Genomic DNA, 17286 nt, shown 5'->3' with positions numbered 1-17286 from the left:
GAAGCCCAACAACCCCACCACCCAATTCCATGGGACGTGGGCCGAACCTACCTACCAGCCCGATTTGTTTAAGCCAGTCTCGACCGTAAAACCCTCATCCACCGCAGGTGAAACGGTAACATCAGCGGTCCCCAACGGGTGGGGGCCCACGCGGCAGCGTCCCGCCCGGCACCGTGCCTCTACGGCCGCGCGCACCAACTTCCCAGGCTTTTCCCCTGGACCTGGAGGAAGCCAGCGGGAGCCGCGGCGCCTTGCCCCGGTAACAGTACACACGCCTCCCTTGCCCGCCATTAACTGCCTCACGCTCTTCTCTTGCTCGCTCGGCTCACTCCCTCCACAAAGCGGCAGCCTCACGCGCTCCACCACGCCACCACCCTCCTTCCTCTCTATATACTCACTCCTCCCGTTTTCCGTCCATTTTCATCCATCCGCCCACAGCTTCGCAGCCCGCGCCCCTAAAACCCTAGCCCCGGCGGATCGCGGGGCGCCTCTGGTGCCAGCGACGCGGCTCGTTTGATCCGATTGGTTGGTCGGGCCCCGCCCTCGCTGCCGCGCTTCGCTCCGGCGGTGTGGCGGGGAGAGCACCGAGCACGCGGGAATGGGGAACTGCTGGGGCGCGCGGATCAAGGACGGGAGCGCTGGCGCCTCAGGTTCGTCCGTCCTCTCCTAGTCGTTGCTTGGTAAAGTTATTTCGTGGGGCTATGCGAGGAGGGGTGTCGGCGATCCGTGCTTGCTAGTTGCGCTCTCGATCAGGCGGAGGGGGTTTGAGCCTTTGAAGTATGAAAATCCCGGTCATTTGATCGCGACACATGTTGCGAAATGATGTGTACTCATCTGCTTCATGCGGTTTTGGGGAGATTTGATTAGATAAGTTTCCTTGCAACAGAAGTGAAAACGTTTATCGAATCAAGTATGCAATGGCGTACTGTGCTTATGTACTCTTGCTAGTTGGTTAGGCTGATTGTGATTGGGCTAATTCCGGTGGGTCTTGTTCTGTTAGATGATTCCAACGTTTCAGCTGTCTTGCCAACTTAACTGTGTTCAAGGAGCTAGAAGTAAGCCATCGCAATCGCTTTAGAGCAGTTTTGCTAAAGCGAGCTTGGTATCTGAGGCGTTGTACTCTGTAGGTGCTTCTGCACTTGTGCAAAAAGAGCTTAGCCTTTATTAGATGCATGATAGGTATTACCTTATTTCGTATGGTAATGGATGGGACATGTGCAGTAGTTCTTTCTTTATCTAGTCGGTAGGACTTGCACTCCTAAGATGACATCAGTAAGTGACATGAGGTTGACTCTACTGCAAGAAGTCTTGTTACTACCTTATTAGATAATGCTTTGCGTTGATGGTCCACCTACATGTGCAGTTCCAACCACCCTGGTTTCTGTTTTTGACCTAGGTGACATATGATCTAAGCAGGACCAATACTGTGGACTGTGGTAGAGTAATAATTAGTATGACTTTTCTTGTAGCATTGTCAGTGTATCCCAGATGGCCACTATTTCACATGCTTATACTGTTGAGTGTTGACATTCACTATTCACATTTTCGATGCTGCGAAATACTCATCAATGTGCACAATGTTGTACATTCCATTAAAACTTGGTTCATGTGGCACACTAGATGGTTCGAGCATTTAGAGACAACCGAACTCTAGCCTTTTTGTTTTCTTCATTCAATGTAGGCTTGATTGCATTTGAGTGACGTGCCGAGCGCATTGGATAAATCCTTGAAAGTTGTTCTGTTTTCCAGTGCTATTGTTTTGATTATTTCTGGGTCAAATGACTTTTTTAGGACCACATTATTTTGGTTTTTTGCTCACAACACCGTTAACCCCGCCGCCTTGTTTTGCATCGTACCATATGCGCTGGACTACTCTCAAAGGTACTCCAGTTTCACGTGAAACAGCCTTAGTGACCCCTCTGTCTAACTTACCGACACTAGTTCGCTCTAAAAGCATGCCATAGATAGATTGCTTCAATTCATTGTTGTATGTGTTCCTCCTCCTAATCTCTCCTTCATCTAAAAAAAGTACGTACCATAAGTACAACTAGAACCACCAAATAGTCCTACTTACTGTTACGAACACTAGAACCACCTTGATCAACATGGTCGACACGAGGTCCTTCTGGTTGTGCGTCACTTGAGCCCTCAGCATGGGGTTCATGCTGGACGTCCTCCTGCCTAGAAGTTGCATGAACACGCCGTGTGAGTCCTAGACTCGCTTGGCTACGGTTGGTGTGAACAGGGCCATCATGTTGCCCGCGCCCAACAATGAAACCAACTCCACGCCCTCGACCAGCCAGTCCAAGCCTACCACGAACACGACCTGCTACTGCATCTGCTGATGGATTACTCATTTGTTTTCAACACAACAAGAATTCATATGGATTTCGGATTTTGGCAATGTCATGCTTACTTTGTGTGTGCGTATGGCCACCGACGTTCTGTGTTGTGTTTGTGTGGCCGGCATCAACATTTTGACCTTCTCCATGATCATCATAGACTGCACGAGATCAAACGAATTGTTCATTTGAGTAGCAAGACAACTAGAGAGCGATCAAGAAATGTAGCAAACGTAATTGGATTGACCTACCTTCATCCACTACGGTGTGAAGATCTTCACCTGGACCAAGAAGACACGCCAGGAGTAGCATGCATCGTGCAAAGAGGGCCATGAGGTAGAGCGAATAGCGCAGCGTTCTTCATGGGGTATTTAGTGCTAATTTTCCCTCCAAAATTTTCACTGGCCGGCACCGCGCGCGCTATTCCTTTGGCCGCCACCGCGCACATAATGAGTCAGGAAGCGAATGAACGCGCGCAAAATTCCTTCGCCCGGCAACATAATCTATTCCTTGCATGCATGACGCTAATATATTTCCATCCATGCAGTTTCCTGCATGTGCATGTCCATAATTATATGCCTACGATTCTCTCTCACGCCCACAAATTTCTCCACGCATGCAGCCAGGGGCAACCAGCGGAAAAAACAAAGCTACGCTAATTTTCGCGCAAAGCCTTTAGACGCCTTGTTTCATGGGAAGGAGGGAGTATATCACACGAACAAAGCAAAAAATATATTAGAAATCGGTAGTTGTTTCCTGTTAATATTTTTTATTCATGTGCTTAATGCATGGTGTTGACACGGGATTAGGAAAATCACCGATGTTTTACCTTTATTTATTTTTAATGTCATAACAAAGCTAGTGATGTCAACCAGTTCACATCAGATCGTCGGTTTCTATGACCTATTTATTAAAAGTTTTGAGTAGTCACAGTTACATTAATGGCGACTTATTTTGTTTTTACCGATAAAGGCCATGTATGTTTGCTGTGTAATCATATGCCTAGGTTGCTCTAGGAAAATTGGTTGCTGGAGCTGATTCTTCAACATCAACCAATCCAGTAGTGCTTTTTTGTGTGTCAAAGATGGCATTTGTTACTGCATATAGCTGTCTGTAGGTTTTCTTATCAATCTTTAGTGATGACCAAGCAATGATTCCCAATATTCAGTTCCTTATATTATATGGTGCTAGTTTCCCCATTAAAATTTATGCTAAAGTTGATGTACCTTTCTGGGTAGTGACGGTTGTTGTTTATATGGGCCTCGGATATATCACCACAATTCACCATTGGAACAATATGAGGCTTTTGTTCAGTGTTTTCTTTACGCTTCCTTAAGTAGAATCTTTACCAAATGCATGGTCCGCAGGAATGTTCTCAAAGAGTGGTGGTAAGGATGGGAGTAGGCTTAGCGGCTGTAGTAGTCGAGCCTCTTCAGCTTCCATGCCTCCAAGTGTGAAGACTGAATGTGAAATCCTGCAATCCGCCAATGTTAAGATCTTCACCTTCAATAATCTCAAGGCAGCCACAAGGAATTTCCGTCCTGATAGTGTTCTAGGTGAAGGAGGGTTCGGCTCTGTCTATAAAGGATGGGTCGATGAGAACACATTATCACCTTGCAGGCCTGGCACTGGAATTGCTGTTGCTGTGAAAAGACTAAATCATGAGGGTTTGCAAGGGCACCGAGAGTGGTGGGTGAGTATAGTGCTATTCTATTTTATGCTTATTGCCCTGTGAGTATATGATTGTTCACGTTTTTTTTTATATTTCCTCTTGTATCCCCACTTCTCTGTGCTGGCTTTGGTTACTAACATAGATAAGTATTCCGTTTGTAGGCGGAAGTTAATTACCTAGGTCAGTTCTGTCATCCCAACCTTGTCAAGCTGATTGGATACTGCTTAGAGGATGAGCACCGACTGCTAGTGTACGAGTTCATGCCCCGCGGGAGCTTGGAAAATCATCTGTTTAGGAGTAAGTTACCCAGGACCTAGTTACTGATCACTTTTTTTTCCATATTATAATGTTACTGTGGTAGTATGTCTTCTGATTTATCAATTGCTCTATGAATCCTTTATGTAGGAGGCTCATATTTCCAACCTCTGTCATGGAACCTTAGAATGAAGGTTGCACTAGGAGCAGCAAAAGGACTGGCTTACCTTCATAGTGGAGAGGCAAAAGTTATTTACCGAGATTTCAAGACTTCCAACATCCTGCTTGATACAGTAAGTGAAAGTGAATCTGTAATGCAGGATACTTCATTTCAATATTTGTTTGCTCTACTGAAAGAGGTACGTTGTATTAATATGCAGGATTATTCTGCAAAGCTTTCTGATTTTGGATTGGCTAAGGATGGTCCTGTTGGTGAGAAGAGCCATGTGTCCACAAGAGTCATGGGAACATATGGTTATGCAGCTCCTGAGTATCTCTCAACAGGTAACGTCCGACGTGCAGCTCTGTGTTTTCCCTCCAAATTTCTGTAGATTTGCTTGGCAGATATAGAAACTACATCTTTTTTTTTGGAAAAAACCTAGCTATTGGTGTACATTAAATGCCACATTCGATATAAATCCTAGACACCTTAAAAATGGCGCATGATTGGTCCCATGCATGAAAATTCCATTTTTGGTGTATCATGTGCTATATTGAGTTGACAAGTTAAGTTGCATTCTTGAAATAAGTTTTAGTACAATGCATTAGTGGAGTGGGATTGAAAAAGGCGATGGATGTTAGTGTTCATTTTCATGGTTATCTAAATATATCAAACAGCACCATGACGCGGCTTAGATTTGATTTTATGAATTCAAATTACTGCACTTTGGGATTTGGTGAGAAAATGTTGTGATTCTGTCTTGTAGGCAAAGATCACACTTTTTTTAATTTCGGTAGCCTTGTTTGAACAGATCAATCATGATGTGGCTTAGATTTTATTTTATGAATTCAAATTACTGCATTTCGGGCTTTGTTGCGAAAATGTTGTGAGTCTGTCCTGTAGGCAAAGATCACCATTTTATTACCGTAGCCTTGTATGAACAGCTCAATCATGACGTGGCTTAAATTTCATTTTAAGAATTCAAATTACTGCACTTTGGGATTTGGTGGGAAAATGTTGTAATTCTGTCTTGTAGGCAAATAGCACCATTTTTTTTAAAAAAATTTCGGTAGCCTTGTATGAACAGATCAATCATGATGTGGCTTAGATTTCATTTTATGAATTCAAATTGCTGCACTTGGGGCTTTGGTGCGGAAATGTTGTGAGTCTGTCCTGTAGGCAAAGAGCGACATTTTTGTTTTGGTAGCGTTGTATGCACGAACTGCTCAATCATTATGTGACAAGGATCTCTTTCTTTGAACAATGCTTACACTTTCAGGCCACCTAACCGCAAAGAGCGACATCTATAGCTTTGGAGTCGTACTTCTGGAGGTGCTGTCAGGCCGGCGGGCCATTGACAAGAACCGCCCCCAGGGTGAGCACAACCTTGTGGAGTGGGCTCGACCTTACCTCACACACAAGCGCAAGATATTCCGGATCCTGGATACCAGGCTGGAAGGCCAATACAATCTCGACGGCGCACAAGCCATTGCCGCCCTTTCTCTTGAGTGCCTGTCCTACGAAGCTAAGATGAGGCCGACTATGGATGCCGTGGTAACTATCCTAGAGGAGCTCCAAGACTCTGGTGAGGCCGAGAAGCGTCAAGGACCCAAGGCTGGAACCAAACAGGCGCCTGCTGCTGCTGCCGCGAGCGCTAGCAAGAGCAGTCGCAAGCTTCGCCGGAGAACCCTGGGAGGGACGAAGGAGACGACTGTTGGTCCAAATCCAAAACCATTATTGGCCCGTTCTCGTTAGCGAGGAAAGGGAAAGCGTTGCTTGGTCAGGTGGTTTGGGTAGGTAGACTGTAGCTTGTGAATATGATCTGTCCTGTGTATAACGAGGGTAAACGGATTCTTTTTTTTGGCAACGAGTCTTGTCGTTTTTTATTTTATCGTGAGCTGCTCGGTTTCTGCATTATCTGGATCCTGGATGTCGAAACCCATGGCATGGCATCAAGGGAGGAGAGGCCATGTTCCGAGTGTTTAACCTGAGTCATTATGTTTTGCTGCAGGCTGCATTTGTTCCAGGTAATAGGATGTTCAGTTCAGTTGACTGTTCCGCAGCCAGGACATGCCTTAGTGCCGTTGACTGTTCCCCAGCCAGGACATGATATGTATCCGTGACATGTTGACGGGCGCAGGGCGCTTTTGCCGAACGAGAGAGCTCCGGCGTTGAGGACCGTTGCGAGGGAAATCGGGGTGGGATGTGAATGGCACTGGCAGTCCCAACTAGAGATGGCAATGGGTACCCGCGACCCGATACCCGATGGGTATTTACTCCATTAGGGTATGTATGTGGGCTAAATATTCTACCCGTGGGTCTGTTATTGGGCAAAAATCTTCACCCAATGGGTAAATGGGTATTAGAACGTTCCACCTTCACTCATACCCGTTAACCCGTGGGTATAAAATACCCAATATAAACTTAGCCCAAGCATAAATTTAGACTTTAGTCATCCATCTTTTTTACTATTTAATAACTTTTTAGGCCATTATGTCATAGAAGGCTTAACGACAATTTAATGGCCATGTAATTAAACATGTAATTCACCCAATGTGTGTTGAATGGATGGTTAAATGATGCTAGAAATTTTGTAATGGTATTTAGATGGATATACTTGATATTTGTATAATATAATATTTTGATAGATGTTTAATTTTTGTGGGTACGAGTGACCCGATGGGTGACCCATACCCACGTGGGTATGGGTATGGGGGTAAATTCATACCCACCAGTGTATATGGGTGACCCGGTGAGGTTATTTTTTTGTCGTGGGGTATGGGTATGGGGTAGTAATACCCGGTGGGTATTTACCCATTGCCATCTCTAGTCCCAACTTGCCGGCCATCATTGGCTCATTGCAGTCTCCGTTTCCTACCGTCTTCACACCGCTGATCTCGGGCCCACCGCATCGCCTGATGACAGCAACCATGTCCTCTCCTCACCTGCGCGTCACGGAGGAGTGGGAGTCGCATTTGGGTCGCTCCACGCGTAACAAGCATCCCCGATGAACTCAGCAAGTCCGGCACCGCGCACCGGCAACAGACCATCATCATGCCGGCGAGCCGTGCCATGTCCCGTGAACACAACACGGCATGGTCGGTGGCAGACAAAGACCGAACGTGACCGAGGGCCATCCCTCTTCGGTGCAGACAAAGACAATGTCGCGGTTGGTTGGTTTTCGAGGTTTCCTTAACCAAGTACCGAATTTTTTGTATTTTAGCCCCTAAACCGAAGTAAATTTACGTTTAGACCTAAAAAAATTTTAAATGCAGTTTTGGACCCTTTGCTCGGCGCCATAGGCCGTGGCGCCGAGCTAACACAGCTCGGCGCCACAGCCTATGGCGCCGAGCTGTGACGTGGCCGCAACGTCCAGGGCTTACCTGGCTCTGACGTTGCGGCGGCGCGGCCTCGTAGCTCGGCGCCACAGATCTTGGCGCCGAGCTACGAATGCCTATAAAAACGCCCGCGCGGCTGGCCGAGAGCAGCTCATTTCATTCCATTTCCAAACTTCGTCAAAAATTGCTGGATTCAAAGATTTGAGTTGGTTCACTTCGTAGGCCAAGGTATGATTTCGAACTGATTCGTTTAGTATATTGTGTTGTTAGTTAAATAATTTGTATACACCTATTATATTATTATTTCGAATATTAGTTTGTGTAGACTTATTATAAAGCATAATAGGTACAAGTGATAATTATAATCGTTTATTAGATGAAAGACATGTACCGAGAGGCGTTGTGGCAGAAGAGAGGTCGTCCTCGTGAGTTATATCCGGACGTATCTAGTAAGGATGCTCCTGTTCCTCCGGAACTCCCCGTGCCTAACTGTGACTGTGGCAGACTGGCTTGGGTACATCAATCACAACATCCAGACACGGCTGCTCGCTGCTACTACCTTTGTGGCACTTTGGACGTACGTAGCTTATGACTTGTCACTTAACTTTGTTCGCGTTCATTATTTTGTAGATATGTAATAGTGCATCTTTCCATTATTTTAGGGACATCAGAGGTGTTTCTTTTTCCAGTGGATCGATGGTCCTGATAAATTTGACCCTCGATATCTTCTTTTCGTTAATTGGTTGAGTGGAAGGACCAGTCATGAGCGTTTTAAGCGTTGGGTACCTCCTCCCCCGAATCCTCCACCAATGACGGATGCAGAGAAGGAGGTAGCAACAGAAAGACGGATGGACTCACCGCCTCGATGCGATTGTGGAGACCGTGCTGTCATCGACGAAGACTATGACAAGCAGTTCTGTTGTCCGAACATTGATTATGTGAGCCCATTGATACGCTAAATATATGAACTAGTTTTTATTTACAATAAATTACTAATTTTTTCTCCTGCAGCCATACGGGTGGCGTAAGTGTCGTTTCAGAGAGTGGTTGTATGGTCCTTTGTCCCATTGGCCAGAGCCAGAGATAAAGGAAAAGAGATACATGGGGTGGGCGGCAGAAGAGGTCAAATTTGATCCAGTACTCTGCAAATGCGGTATTGAAGCTAAGTATGGATTAGTTCCTTCGGAGCTTGGTGTTGGATATTTTTGTGGACATATGGTCGATTACGATGAGGTTGGTATTTTTTTTTGCACCAGATGTAATGTTATAGCGGTACTTACTATTTTTTTGTAGGAGACGAGGAAATGCAGTTGGGAGAGTTACGACGACAAAGGAGAGGTGATGCGGACAATAGAGTCCAAGAGAATAATGGGACAGAAGATGCGTTGTGGATCTCAGCTCGTTGATTCGTACATTAACGATCGCATACGCGACATGCGTAGGGAAGCAAAATCTGCCTTTTATGATAGCCCGAAGCGTGCAGAGTATAGGAGGTTGAAGGCGGCAGATGAGAAGAGAGCACAGGATGCAAGGGAATGGGAAGCGGCTCAAGCCGAGAAACAGATGTTGGATAATCTTGCTGATCGCCTCAAGGGAAGTAAGTGAGATAAATGATATTATAATTATGTTAGTACAATTTATTTATCCTGACTTTGCTAACTTAATTTTCTCATTATATTTGCAGAGATTGGAACCGGCGTAAACTATTTGGCCGATGAGGCGCATGCGAGATATGTTCAGGATAAAATGGCAACAGTTGAGCTGATGGAGGAGGAGGACGACGACACATCTAGATTGAGTGAGCTTATCGCCCTCGCAGAGGCAGGATTACATGAAGAAGAGGAGGACGACATGTCAAGGTTGAGTGAGCTCATAGCACTAGCTGAGGCAGGATTACGTGCTCAAGAGGAAGAGGATGAGTTTCTGTCACAGGCCGCCGCAGAGGTAGAGGCAGCTTATTACAAGAAGAAGTCTGATGAGGCTGAGGCTGAGGATGAGCTATTCTCCCAAGCTGCAGATGAAGCAGAAGCCAATTATTACAAAAGAACTGGTGACAAGTGTGATGCAGGACAATGCAGCAAGTGGAATGAGGTTGTTGTTGAGGATTGCGCGACTGATGACTCCGAAGATGAGTTACTCATAGATTGTGATTCAGACTGAAGAATTGTAGCCTATTCTGTAGTATTTACGTATCAAAAATAATTTAGAACTCTAAAGATGCGTTACTTATTGATTATTATGTTTTTTACAGTTCACAAAAAAATTTTGCAAGAGTTCCCCTTGTTTTATTAACAACCACAGTTCAAATAATCACATATTATAAGACATATAAGCATTTCAACATATAATACATCACAAAATCACATCGAATATAAAAACATCCACAGAACATAGTTCTTCATATAATGTCCACAAACAAAGTCCAAAATACAAGTTCCCAACACATAGTCCAAAACACAAAACATAGTTCATATTACAACCGTCTCCAGCATAAGTCCAAATCACACCGTCCATATCACAAAAGTATTCATTTCCTCCTAGTCTTACCCTTGCCCTTGGCCCCAAGAGCGTCGGTGCCTGGAGTGTAAGGGTCTCGTGGACGCCTTCTACGTGGTCCTTCTGCCTTCGGGCACATACCCTCCAATTACATTCTGGCACCTCGCACACAACAGTGTAACGACGCTGTGCATACGAATGTCTCACCTTGAACGGCCTCTTCCGGTTCACAGAATATTCCTGTAGCCATCGTCTCAGTGTAGGCAGATCCTTGAAAAGTAAGCCAACCTTAATCTCAATGCTATCGGCGTTATCCGGAGCCTCTAGCAGTTCATCGTCACGTCCTTCAGCATACGCACGGGTGGAATGACTTAAACTGCTAAATTCATGTACTGCAGGGTCTCGCTCCGGACACAAACGTCTTATGAGTTCAATTTCTTGCTCGGTCATTTCTTGAACCGGACGGTCATCATCAGAATCTACGGCCCGTGCAGCCTCATATGGCTCCTCCTCATCCTCAATCTGAACATCAACACTATTCGATGCCCTGCATATGTTGTCCATATTATATGACACAGGCACATCAATCTGAACATCAGCATTATTGATATGTGGAGATCCTGCATCAGGTCGGAGCAAGAAAAACCACATTAAAAAGTCTAATCAAACGAAATAATGATGGATACGAACAATGTGTCGAAGACACTTACTAGGATGATCGTCAACTGGATCCTGGGTCAATGGGATCTCTTGGGGGGGTACCACCGCATTAGAAGCCCCACAAACGCCGGGAATAGGACGAGAAATCCCATACTCGTGCGGACCCGATTGAGCATCGGGCACAACAACGACTTCTTCATGAAGCTCTACCAAAGGAGCTTCAATACGAGATGCATTTGGCATTTGTGGAGATAACCCGACTGGACCTTCGCATTGACTAACAGGTAACTTTTGAACAACCACATCCAAACATGGTGGAACCATCGTCTTCACAATTTTTAAATATATCACCCAATCATCTTCTGAGGTAATGGAGATCAACCGTCGGACAACTGTTCCATATGTAATATGGGACAACAAACCCTGAATTGATATTCTAGGGTCGTTTATGTCGCAACTAATCTCCTCACAAGCTCGAGCCAAAAGCTGGTCAAAAGATGGTCTTTCAACGAACAACATGGTCACGATCTTCATACCATCAAAAGTAACACTCCCATAAGCATCTATCTCCACCCTTCCTCCATGGTATAGTGTTACTAGGCTGTCCATCTATTGCAAAAATGGATTACTAACTCAATAATGGCTACATACTTAAGCCTACTAACTTACTAAGTAATAAATATATATTAACTAATAACTATACAGTAAATATTAAATAAACACATCAAACGAAATTACATAATCTATAAATAATGTACGAAAACATTGTATACCTGAGAACGCGTACGAGTCCAGCTAACGGTGGAGAAGGTCAAGTCGGACGAACACCTACGTACAAAAAAACCTATTGTCAGTAAAAAATTTGGCAGCACCTCCCCTGTAAAGTGATGTTTATAGAACCTGCGAATAAACGACAACACGATGGTTGCCAACACAGAAAACATGTAATATCAATGCGCTAAACAAAATGCTAACTATATAATCACTAAGAATTTACTAAACACTAAACTAAGAAATTAATAAACTAATAAATTAATCTAAGAAATTTACTAAGAATACACTAAACTATATAATCACTAAGAATTTACTAAACTAAGAAATTAATCTAAGAAATTTACTAAGAATACACTAAACTATATAATCACTAAGAATTTACTAAACTAAGAAATTAAAAAAATATACCTGTCGGTGGCCAACCGTAGCGCGCGGTGGCCGACCGTTGGCGGAGCTCCGGGCGGCGGCGGCGAGCTCCGGTTGGCGGGGGCGAACTCCGGGCGGCGGCGGCGAGCTCCGGTTGGCGGGGGCGAACTCCGGGCGGCGGCGGCGAACTCCGGGCGCCCGAGCCCGGCCGGCGACAGGGAGCGGGGCGGGCGGCCGGCGGCGACAGGGAGCGGGGACTTCGGGCGAGCTCGGGCCGGAGCTGGAGCGGGGCGGGCGGGCGGCGGCAGGGACTCCGGCGCGCTCGGGCCGGAGCTGGAGCGGGGCGGGCGGGCGGCGGCAGGGACTCCGGCGCGCTCGGGGCGGGCGGGCGGCGGCAGGGACTCCGGGCGAGCTCGGGGCGGGCGGGCGGCGGCAGGTACTCCGGGCGGGCGGCGGCGAGCCGGAGCTGGGGCAGGCGGCGGCGATGTGTGGACGGCGGCGGCGTGATTTGAGAATGAGCAGAGAAGAGAAGAAACGCGCAGAGAGAAAGGCAGTTTTGCGGTTTTTCCTAGCTCGGCGCCAAGATCTGTGGCGCCGAGCTAGGTGCCACGCCGACGGCCACGTCACAGAGCTCGGCGCCACAGCCTATGGCGCCGAGCTGTGTTAGCTCGGCGCCACGGCCTATGGCGCCGAGCAAAGGGTCCAAAACTGCATTTAAAATTTTTTTAGGTCTAAACGTAAATTTACTTCGGTTTAGGGGCTAAAATACAAAAAATTCGGGCAGCATCACGTCGAGACAACCAAGCAAGCATCCAATCACCATACTTATCTCCCTTTTGCCCGCATATGTTCAGAAGAAAAAGGCTCCTTTTTTTTCAGAGAGTACTTGAACCAGGGCGAGACGGCGTGACCCTAAACGGGCATTCACGTACATTCCCACCACCCTAACACGCGCTTTATACCGACTACTAGTAGCAGTAATCACGGTATATATAATAGTACGGCGGAAGAAGGCCTTGAGCGCTGGCTTCTTCTCGCCGCCACTCGCGGCCTGAGCTCAGACCCTGAAGTTCTTGCCCTCGAAGGTCTGTCCGAAGCGCCAGTCCCGCGGGGCGGCGTTCCAGGAGGTGGAGGTGCGGCGGTCGCTGCCGGTGACGCGGAAGGAGAGCGCCTGGCCGACGAGGATGGCGCTGGACTGCCAGTTCTGGCCCCAGTTCCGCGACATGGGCATCCACTCCCCCGTGCCCGACGCCTTCACGCTCGCGCGCACCACGTCCCCCGCGCCGGCCACGTTCGTGATCAGCACCAGGTTGAAGTACCGGAAGCCGTTGATGGTGAACCGCACGCCGCCGGACTTGCGGCACGGCACCCTGCATTTTAATTTGCAACCGATATGATCATCGTTAGTAAACACTTGCTTGGCAGCAGTTTCTTGGACGAAGAAAGAAATCACAGGACAGGACAGGCACCACGCCCAGGCAGGAGGTGCAGTGAAAAGGCTGGACCACCGCGCGGCTGGCTGGCTTGGCTGCCTTCACTTCACGCGGTACTACTAGTACTACCAACTGTGTCTGTGATGTGTTAATGGCGGAGCGCCCAAAGTGAAAGAAAAAAAAAGTCAAAGCCCTGTGCTGGTGTGAAAGAAAAAAAAAGTCAAAGCCCTAGCCCTACCAGCACCAACCGTGTGTGTCGTCTACTGTTCCTACATCTACTGCTTGCTGCTGCCACCAAGGTGTGTTTTTGGAGGCTTCTCCGGGGCTTTCCCTTTCTCAAATAGAATGTCAAGAAAGCAGCCTTCCGTCGCTTTCACTATGCACACTACGGGTACAGGCACCTTTGAATCTGATATCAGTATATCACTACAAAAAATTGCTACCAGCCGGCCGGAGTCCGTCCGGCTTCCGTCCCACGTGAGCTGCCGGAACGGGCTCGCTCGCTCGCCATGAATCGCCGTAACCGTGCTGGTCCGTGCCGCCAGATGGATGTGGATCGGCAACGGAACCAGCCCAGCCACCGCCCACCGGAAGGTACGGTGACGATTGACGAAGCGGCGCGGGCGTTGGTGGTTGTGCGCCGGCCCGGGCGGGCTGCCGTGCGCGAGCCTGTGACGGACGGAACGGAACGCGTCACGAGGAAGAGGGCGTCTCTACCTTTTTCCCCACAGGCCACAGCAGCAGAGCAGCGCGTGGCGAGAGCTAGGAGGAGAGGACGGAGCCTCAAAAGACGCGTGGGCAGAGCGAGGAATCTCTCTGCTTGTTGCAGACAAGACGAAACGGCGCCAACGCACCGGTGCGCCAACCAAGGCGCATGTCGTTTACTTGCTAGTACTCTACTTGCTGGGTGTTGCTGTGCCTGTGCTGGCTGGCACTGGCACCCGTCCCCAACGGCGGGCAGGGGCCAAGAGACGACAGGAGAGGGGAGGGAAGCGCTGCCTTGTCTCACCGGCGGTAGGTGACGGGGACGATGCCGGCGCGGTACTCGGCGATGTGGAGGAACATGGGCATGGCGAGGTCGAAGTGGGGGCGGGGCGGGTTGCACCAGCCGCCGTCGTCGGAGGGCAGCGCGTAGTTGGGCGGGCAGAAGTTGGTGGCCGTCACCAGGATGGAGGGGCTCCCCGGGCGGCACCACCGCCACCCGGGCTGGTCCTCGCACTTGATCTCGAAGCACGCGCCGCAGCTCAGCCCCTGGTTGAACAGCGCCGTGCTCAGCGCCGCGTTGTTCACGCCGTACCCCTGGCTGTACAGGTTGCCGTAGCCGCAGGCGCCGCCTGCACGCACGCACACGTTTCCGCCTTTCGGTTAAGCTATTCCGTTCCTTCTCATTCATGAATCATGAGATGAGATCGACGACAGACAAGACAAGCACGGCGAGGTCGTATGTAACGAACGTACCCATGGTGCCCGAGGCGTCGCTGCCGCCGTAGAACGTGGCGTGCGCGCTCTGCCAGCCTCCGCCGCCGTACACGCCGGGAATGCGGGCGGCGGCGGGGGAGAACATCATCGCCGTGGCCGTGGCCACCAGCAGCAGCAGCGCCGGCATTGCCGCCGCCATCGCTCGCCCTCTCGCCGAGAGCTCTTCCTCGCCGGCCGCTGCAGGACGGGCGCTGTCAGATTCAGTGCAGCGCACGGAGGCGGGCGGGCGGCGTCGGTGCAGGGACGGTGGGAGGCGAGAGGCCAAGGGCGGGGGGCGCGTATTTATGGAGGCACGAGGCAGAGCAGATGATGGCCGGGGGCTGGGCGGCTGGGCCTGGGAGACTGCGACTGATGAAAGCGAGTGTGCCAGAGAGAGTGGGGTTGTCTACGCGGGCGCGCGTCTAGCCAGGGCCTTGCCAGCCCGCCCCCACAGCGCAGTGAAAGCAGAGGAGAAAACCAAATAGAAAGCTCTCAATGCAGATAAACCCATACCTTTTTTTCTAACTGGAAATTATTTCCTTTTTCTTGTATTGTACAATGTTCTGTGTACGGCACTGTTTGGATCGGATCACGGGGTCAGACCGTCAGTGTAGCAGCAGCAGCAGCAGCAGCTGTATTACACACTGCTCGATGGCGTTTGCCACGGCGCTGTCGAGTGGAAACCGTCACGCGTACAGTGACCTGTTATTATGCCATGCCACTCAAGTTTATTAAGGACCATTCCGGCGAGTATGCGGTTATGATCCGTTTTTTACTAATTAGTTGAAAACATGGTGCATCTGGTTTCTTAACACGGCTTTTCTGAAAGCTGGTGATAGAAACTGGTTTCTTAAAAAAAACATGGTGCATCTAAACATGCCTTGTATAGACTAATAGTTTGGTGTGAAATTTAAAGGTGCTAGCAAGAGAAGAATAATGTCGTGTTCTAAATAAGGCGATGTACTAACACATTCCCATGAGAGCAAGTATAAAACGGTGATATTGACGGGTTGCAAGAGACGTCACGTTATATTTATGGGGATGTGGAAAAAATAGAAATGGAGAGAGCATAATAGCATAGTACTGCTTAATAGTAGACAACTAAGAGGGTGTTTGGTTTTAGAGACTAATTTTTAGTCCCTCAAATTTATTCCACTTTAGTCACTGAATTGTCAAATATAGAAACTAAAATATAGTTATAGTTTCCATATTTTGCAATTTATATACTAAAGTGGAATAAAATAGAGGGACTAAAAATTAGTCCCTAGTAACCAAACACTACCTAACTATGGGTTGCACACGAACTTCAAGACAATTTATGAGAAGGAGAGAGTCAAGTATTAAATGTATAACTTATATTATGAAAAAAAAATTATCATATGACTAGACTAATACTTGGTATGTCCTAATTTATAATTTATCTGGCTTTTCCCCAGGTTGACCGACTTATCTTATAAAAAATTCATAATAACTATTATTTATTACTGTGATGTTGTTTAGCACAAGATATACTTTAAATATGGCTTTGAGTTTTCGGTTTTTCGCATTTTTTTTGAATAAAACGAGCTGATTAAACTTAGTAAAAAGGTAAAATAAATTATAAATTGACACACATGGAGTAGTTAGTTATATGTGGCATATATATGAACATTATAAAACCCGTTATGGACTACATTATTAAACATTTATACTTGCTATATGGGATATTTGGTTTCTAAGTTGATAAATACGAAAACTACGTATTTAATAATTTAGAGAAATGAAATAGAATAAGATGGAGGGAGTTAAAATTAGTCCTTATAAAACAAAACAACTCTATAATAAAGCTGTTGGGCGTTGACCTCCCCTCCCTTTTCACCTGTTACCCCGGCACCGCGGGGACTCCATGTCCGAACGGGGGCACCATGATTATTGATTCGGGGCTCCGGACCAGTGGCCAGTGATATCCCCGCTCGCGCCCCGGCCCGGCGGGAAGGCCGCAAAGGTGCTGAGCCATCGGCGCCGCCCAGTGGCATCGCAAGTTGTGCGCGGCCTGCGCTCTGTATCAGCCCCGCGCCCCCGCCCCTCCTCCTCTCCAAGGACTCAAGGCTCAAGAGCAGCAACGAACGAACATGGCGCGACCGCGACGGTGGAAGTGCGATGCGATGCTATTGCTATGGCTGCCCCGTTGCAGCGCCGCTCACAGTCACACGCACCGCGTGGACGGACGTGGCTGGGCGTCTCTGCTTCTCGTCGTCGATTCATCATTCGCCGAGAGTCGACTCCACACCTGCCTGTGCGGCTGTGTGCCCCTGCCCTTCCACCGGCGGGCGGCGGCACGGGTACGAAGGTC

The 17286-nt window shown here is 48.1% G+C and overlaps 3 protein-coding genes across 3 annotated transcripts; 2 read left to right on the top strand and 1 right to left on the bottom strand.

Annotated features, from left to right (window-relative positions):
• The first annotated feature begins 437 nt into the window (after positions 1-437).
• LOC100274061 (putative protein kinase superfamily protein) lies at positions 438-6319 on the top strand. Its single transcript, NM_001148440.1, has 6 exons — positions 438-650; positions 3710-4035; positions 4176-4311; positions 4420-4562; positions 4650-4773; positions 5709-6319. The coding sequence occupies exons 1-6, from the start codon at positions 599-601 to the stop codon at positions 6182-6184; spliced, it is 1257 nt and encodes a 418-aa protein (NP_001141912.1). The 5' UTR covers positions 438-598; the 3' UTR covers positions 6185-6319.
• Positions 6320-12857: 6538 nt separating this feature from the next.
• On the bottom strand, positions 12858-15211 carry LOC100284166 (alpha-expansin 6). Its single transcript, NM_001157062.2, has 3 exons — positions 14955-15211; positions 14506-14830; positions 12858-13433 (listed from the first exon to the last, which is right to left on the bottom strand). The coding sequence occupies exons 1-3, from the start codon at positions 15112-15114 to the stop codon at positions 13121-13123; spliced, it is 798 nt and encodes a 265-aa protein (NP_001150534.2). The 5' UTR covers positions 15115-15211; the 3' UTR covers positions 12858-13120.
• LOC111589297 (uncharacterized) lies at positions 14006-14518 on the top strand. Its single transcript, XM_023300097.2, has one exon. It carries the CDS (start codon positions 14006-14008, stop codon positions 14516-14518), a length of 513 nt encoding a protein of 170 aa, XP_023155865.1.
• Positions 15212-17286: the final 2075 nt, after the last annotated feature.

Source organism: Zea mays, chromosome 5 (genome assembly GCF_902167145.1).
Source record: "Zea mays cultivar B73 chromosome 5, Zm-B73-REFERENCE-NAM-5.0, whole genome shotgun sequence".
NCBI lineage: Eukaryota > Viridiplantae > Streptophyta > Magnoliopsida > Poales > Poaceae > Zea > Zea mays.
This window is presented reverse-complemented; position numbering and strand designations above follow the sequence as displayed.

Coding starts and splice junctions, on each gene's coding strand:
- LOC100274061 (NM_001148440.1), top strand. CDS start 599: ATGGGGAACTGCTGGGGCGCGCGGATCAAGGACGGGAGCGCTGGCGCC. Junction 4,036..4,175: donor AAGGGCACCGAGAGTGGTGG/GTGAGTATAGTG, acceptor TTCCGTTTGTAG/GCGGAAGTTAATTACCTAGG. Junction 4,312..4,419: donor GGAAAATCATCTGTTTAGGA/GTAAGTTACCCA, acceptor TCCTTTATGTAG/GAGGCTCATATTTCCAACCT.
- LOC100284166 (NM_001157062.2), bottom strand. CDS start 15,114: ATGGCGGCGGCAATGCCGGCGCTGCTGCTGCTGGTGGCCACGGCCACG. Junction 14,831..14,954: donor CGACGCCTCGGGCACCATGG/GTACGTTCGTTA, acceptor GCGTGCGTGCAG/GCGGCGCCTGCGGCTACGGC. Junction 13,434..14,505: donor GTCCCCGTCACCTACCGCCG/GTGAGACAAGGC, acceptor ATTAAAATGCAG/GGTGCCGTGCCGCAAGTCCG.
- LOC111589297 (XM_023300097.2), top strand. CDS start 14,006: ATGAATCGCCGTAACCGTGCTGGTCCGTGCCGCCAGATGGATGTGGAT.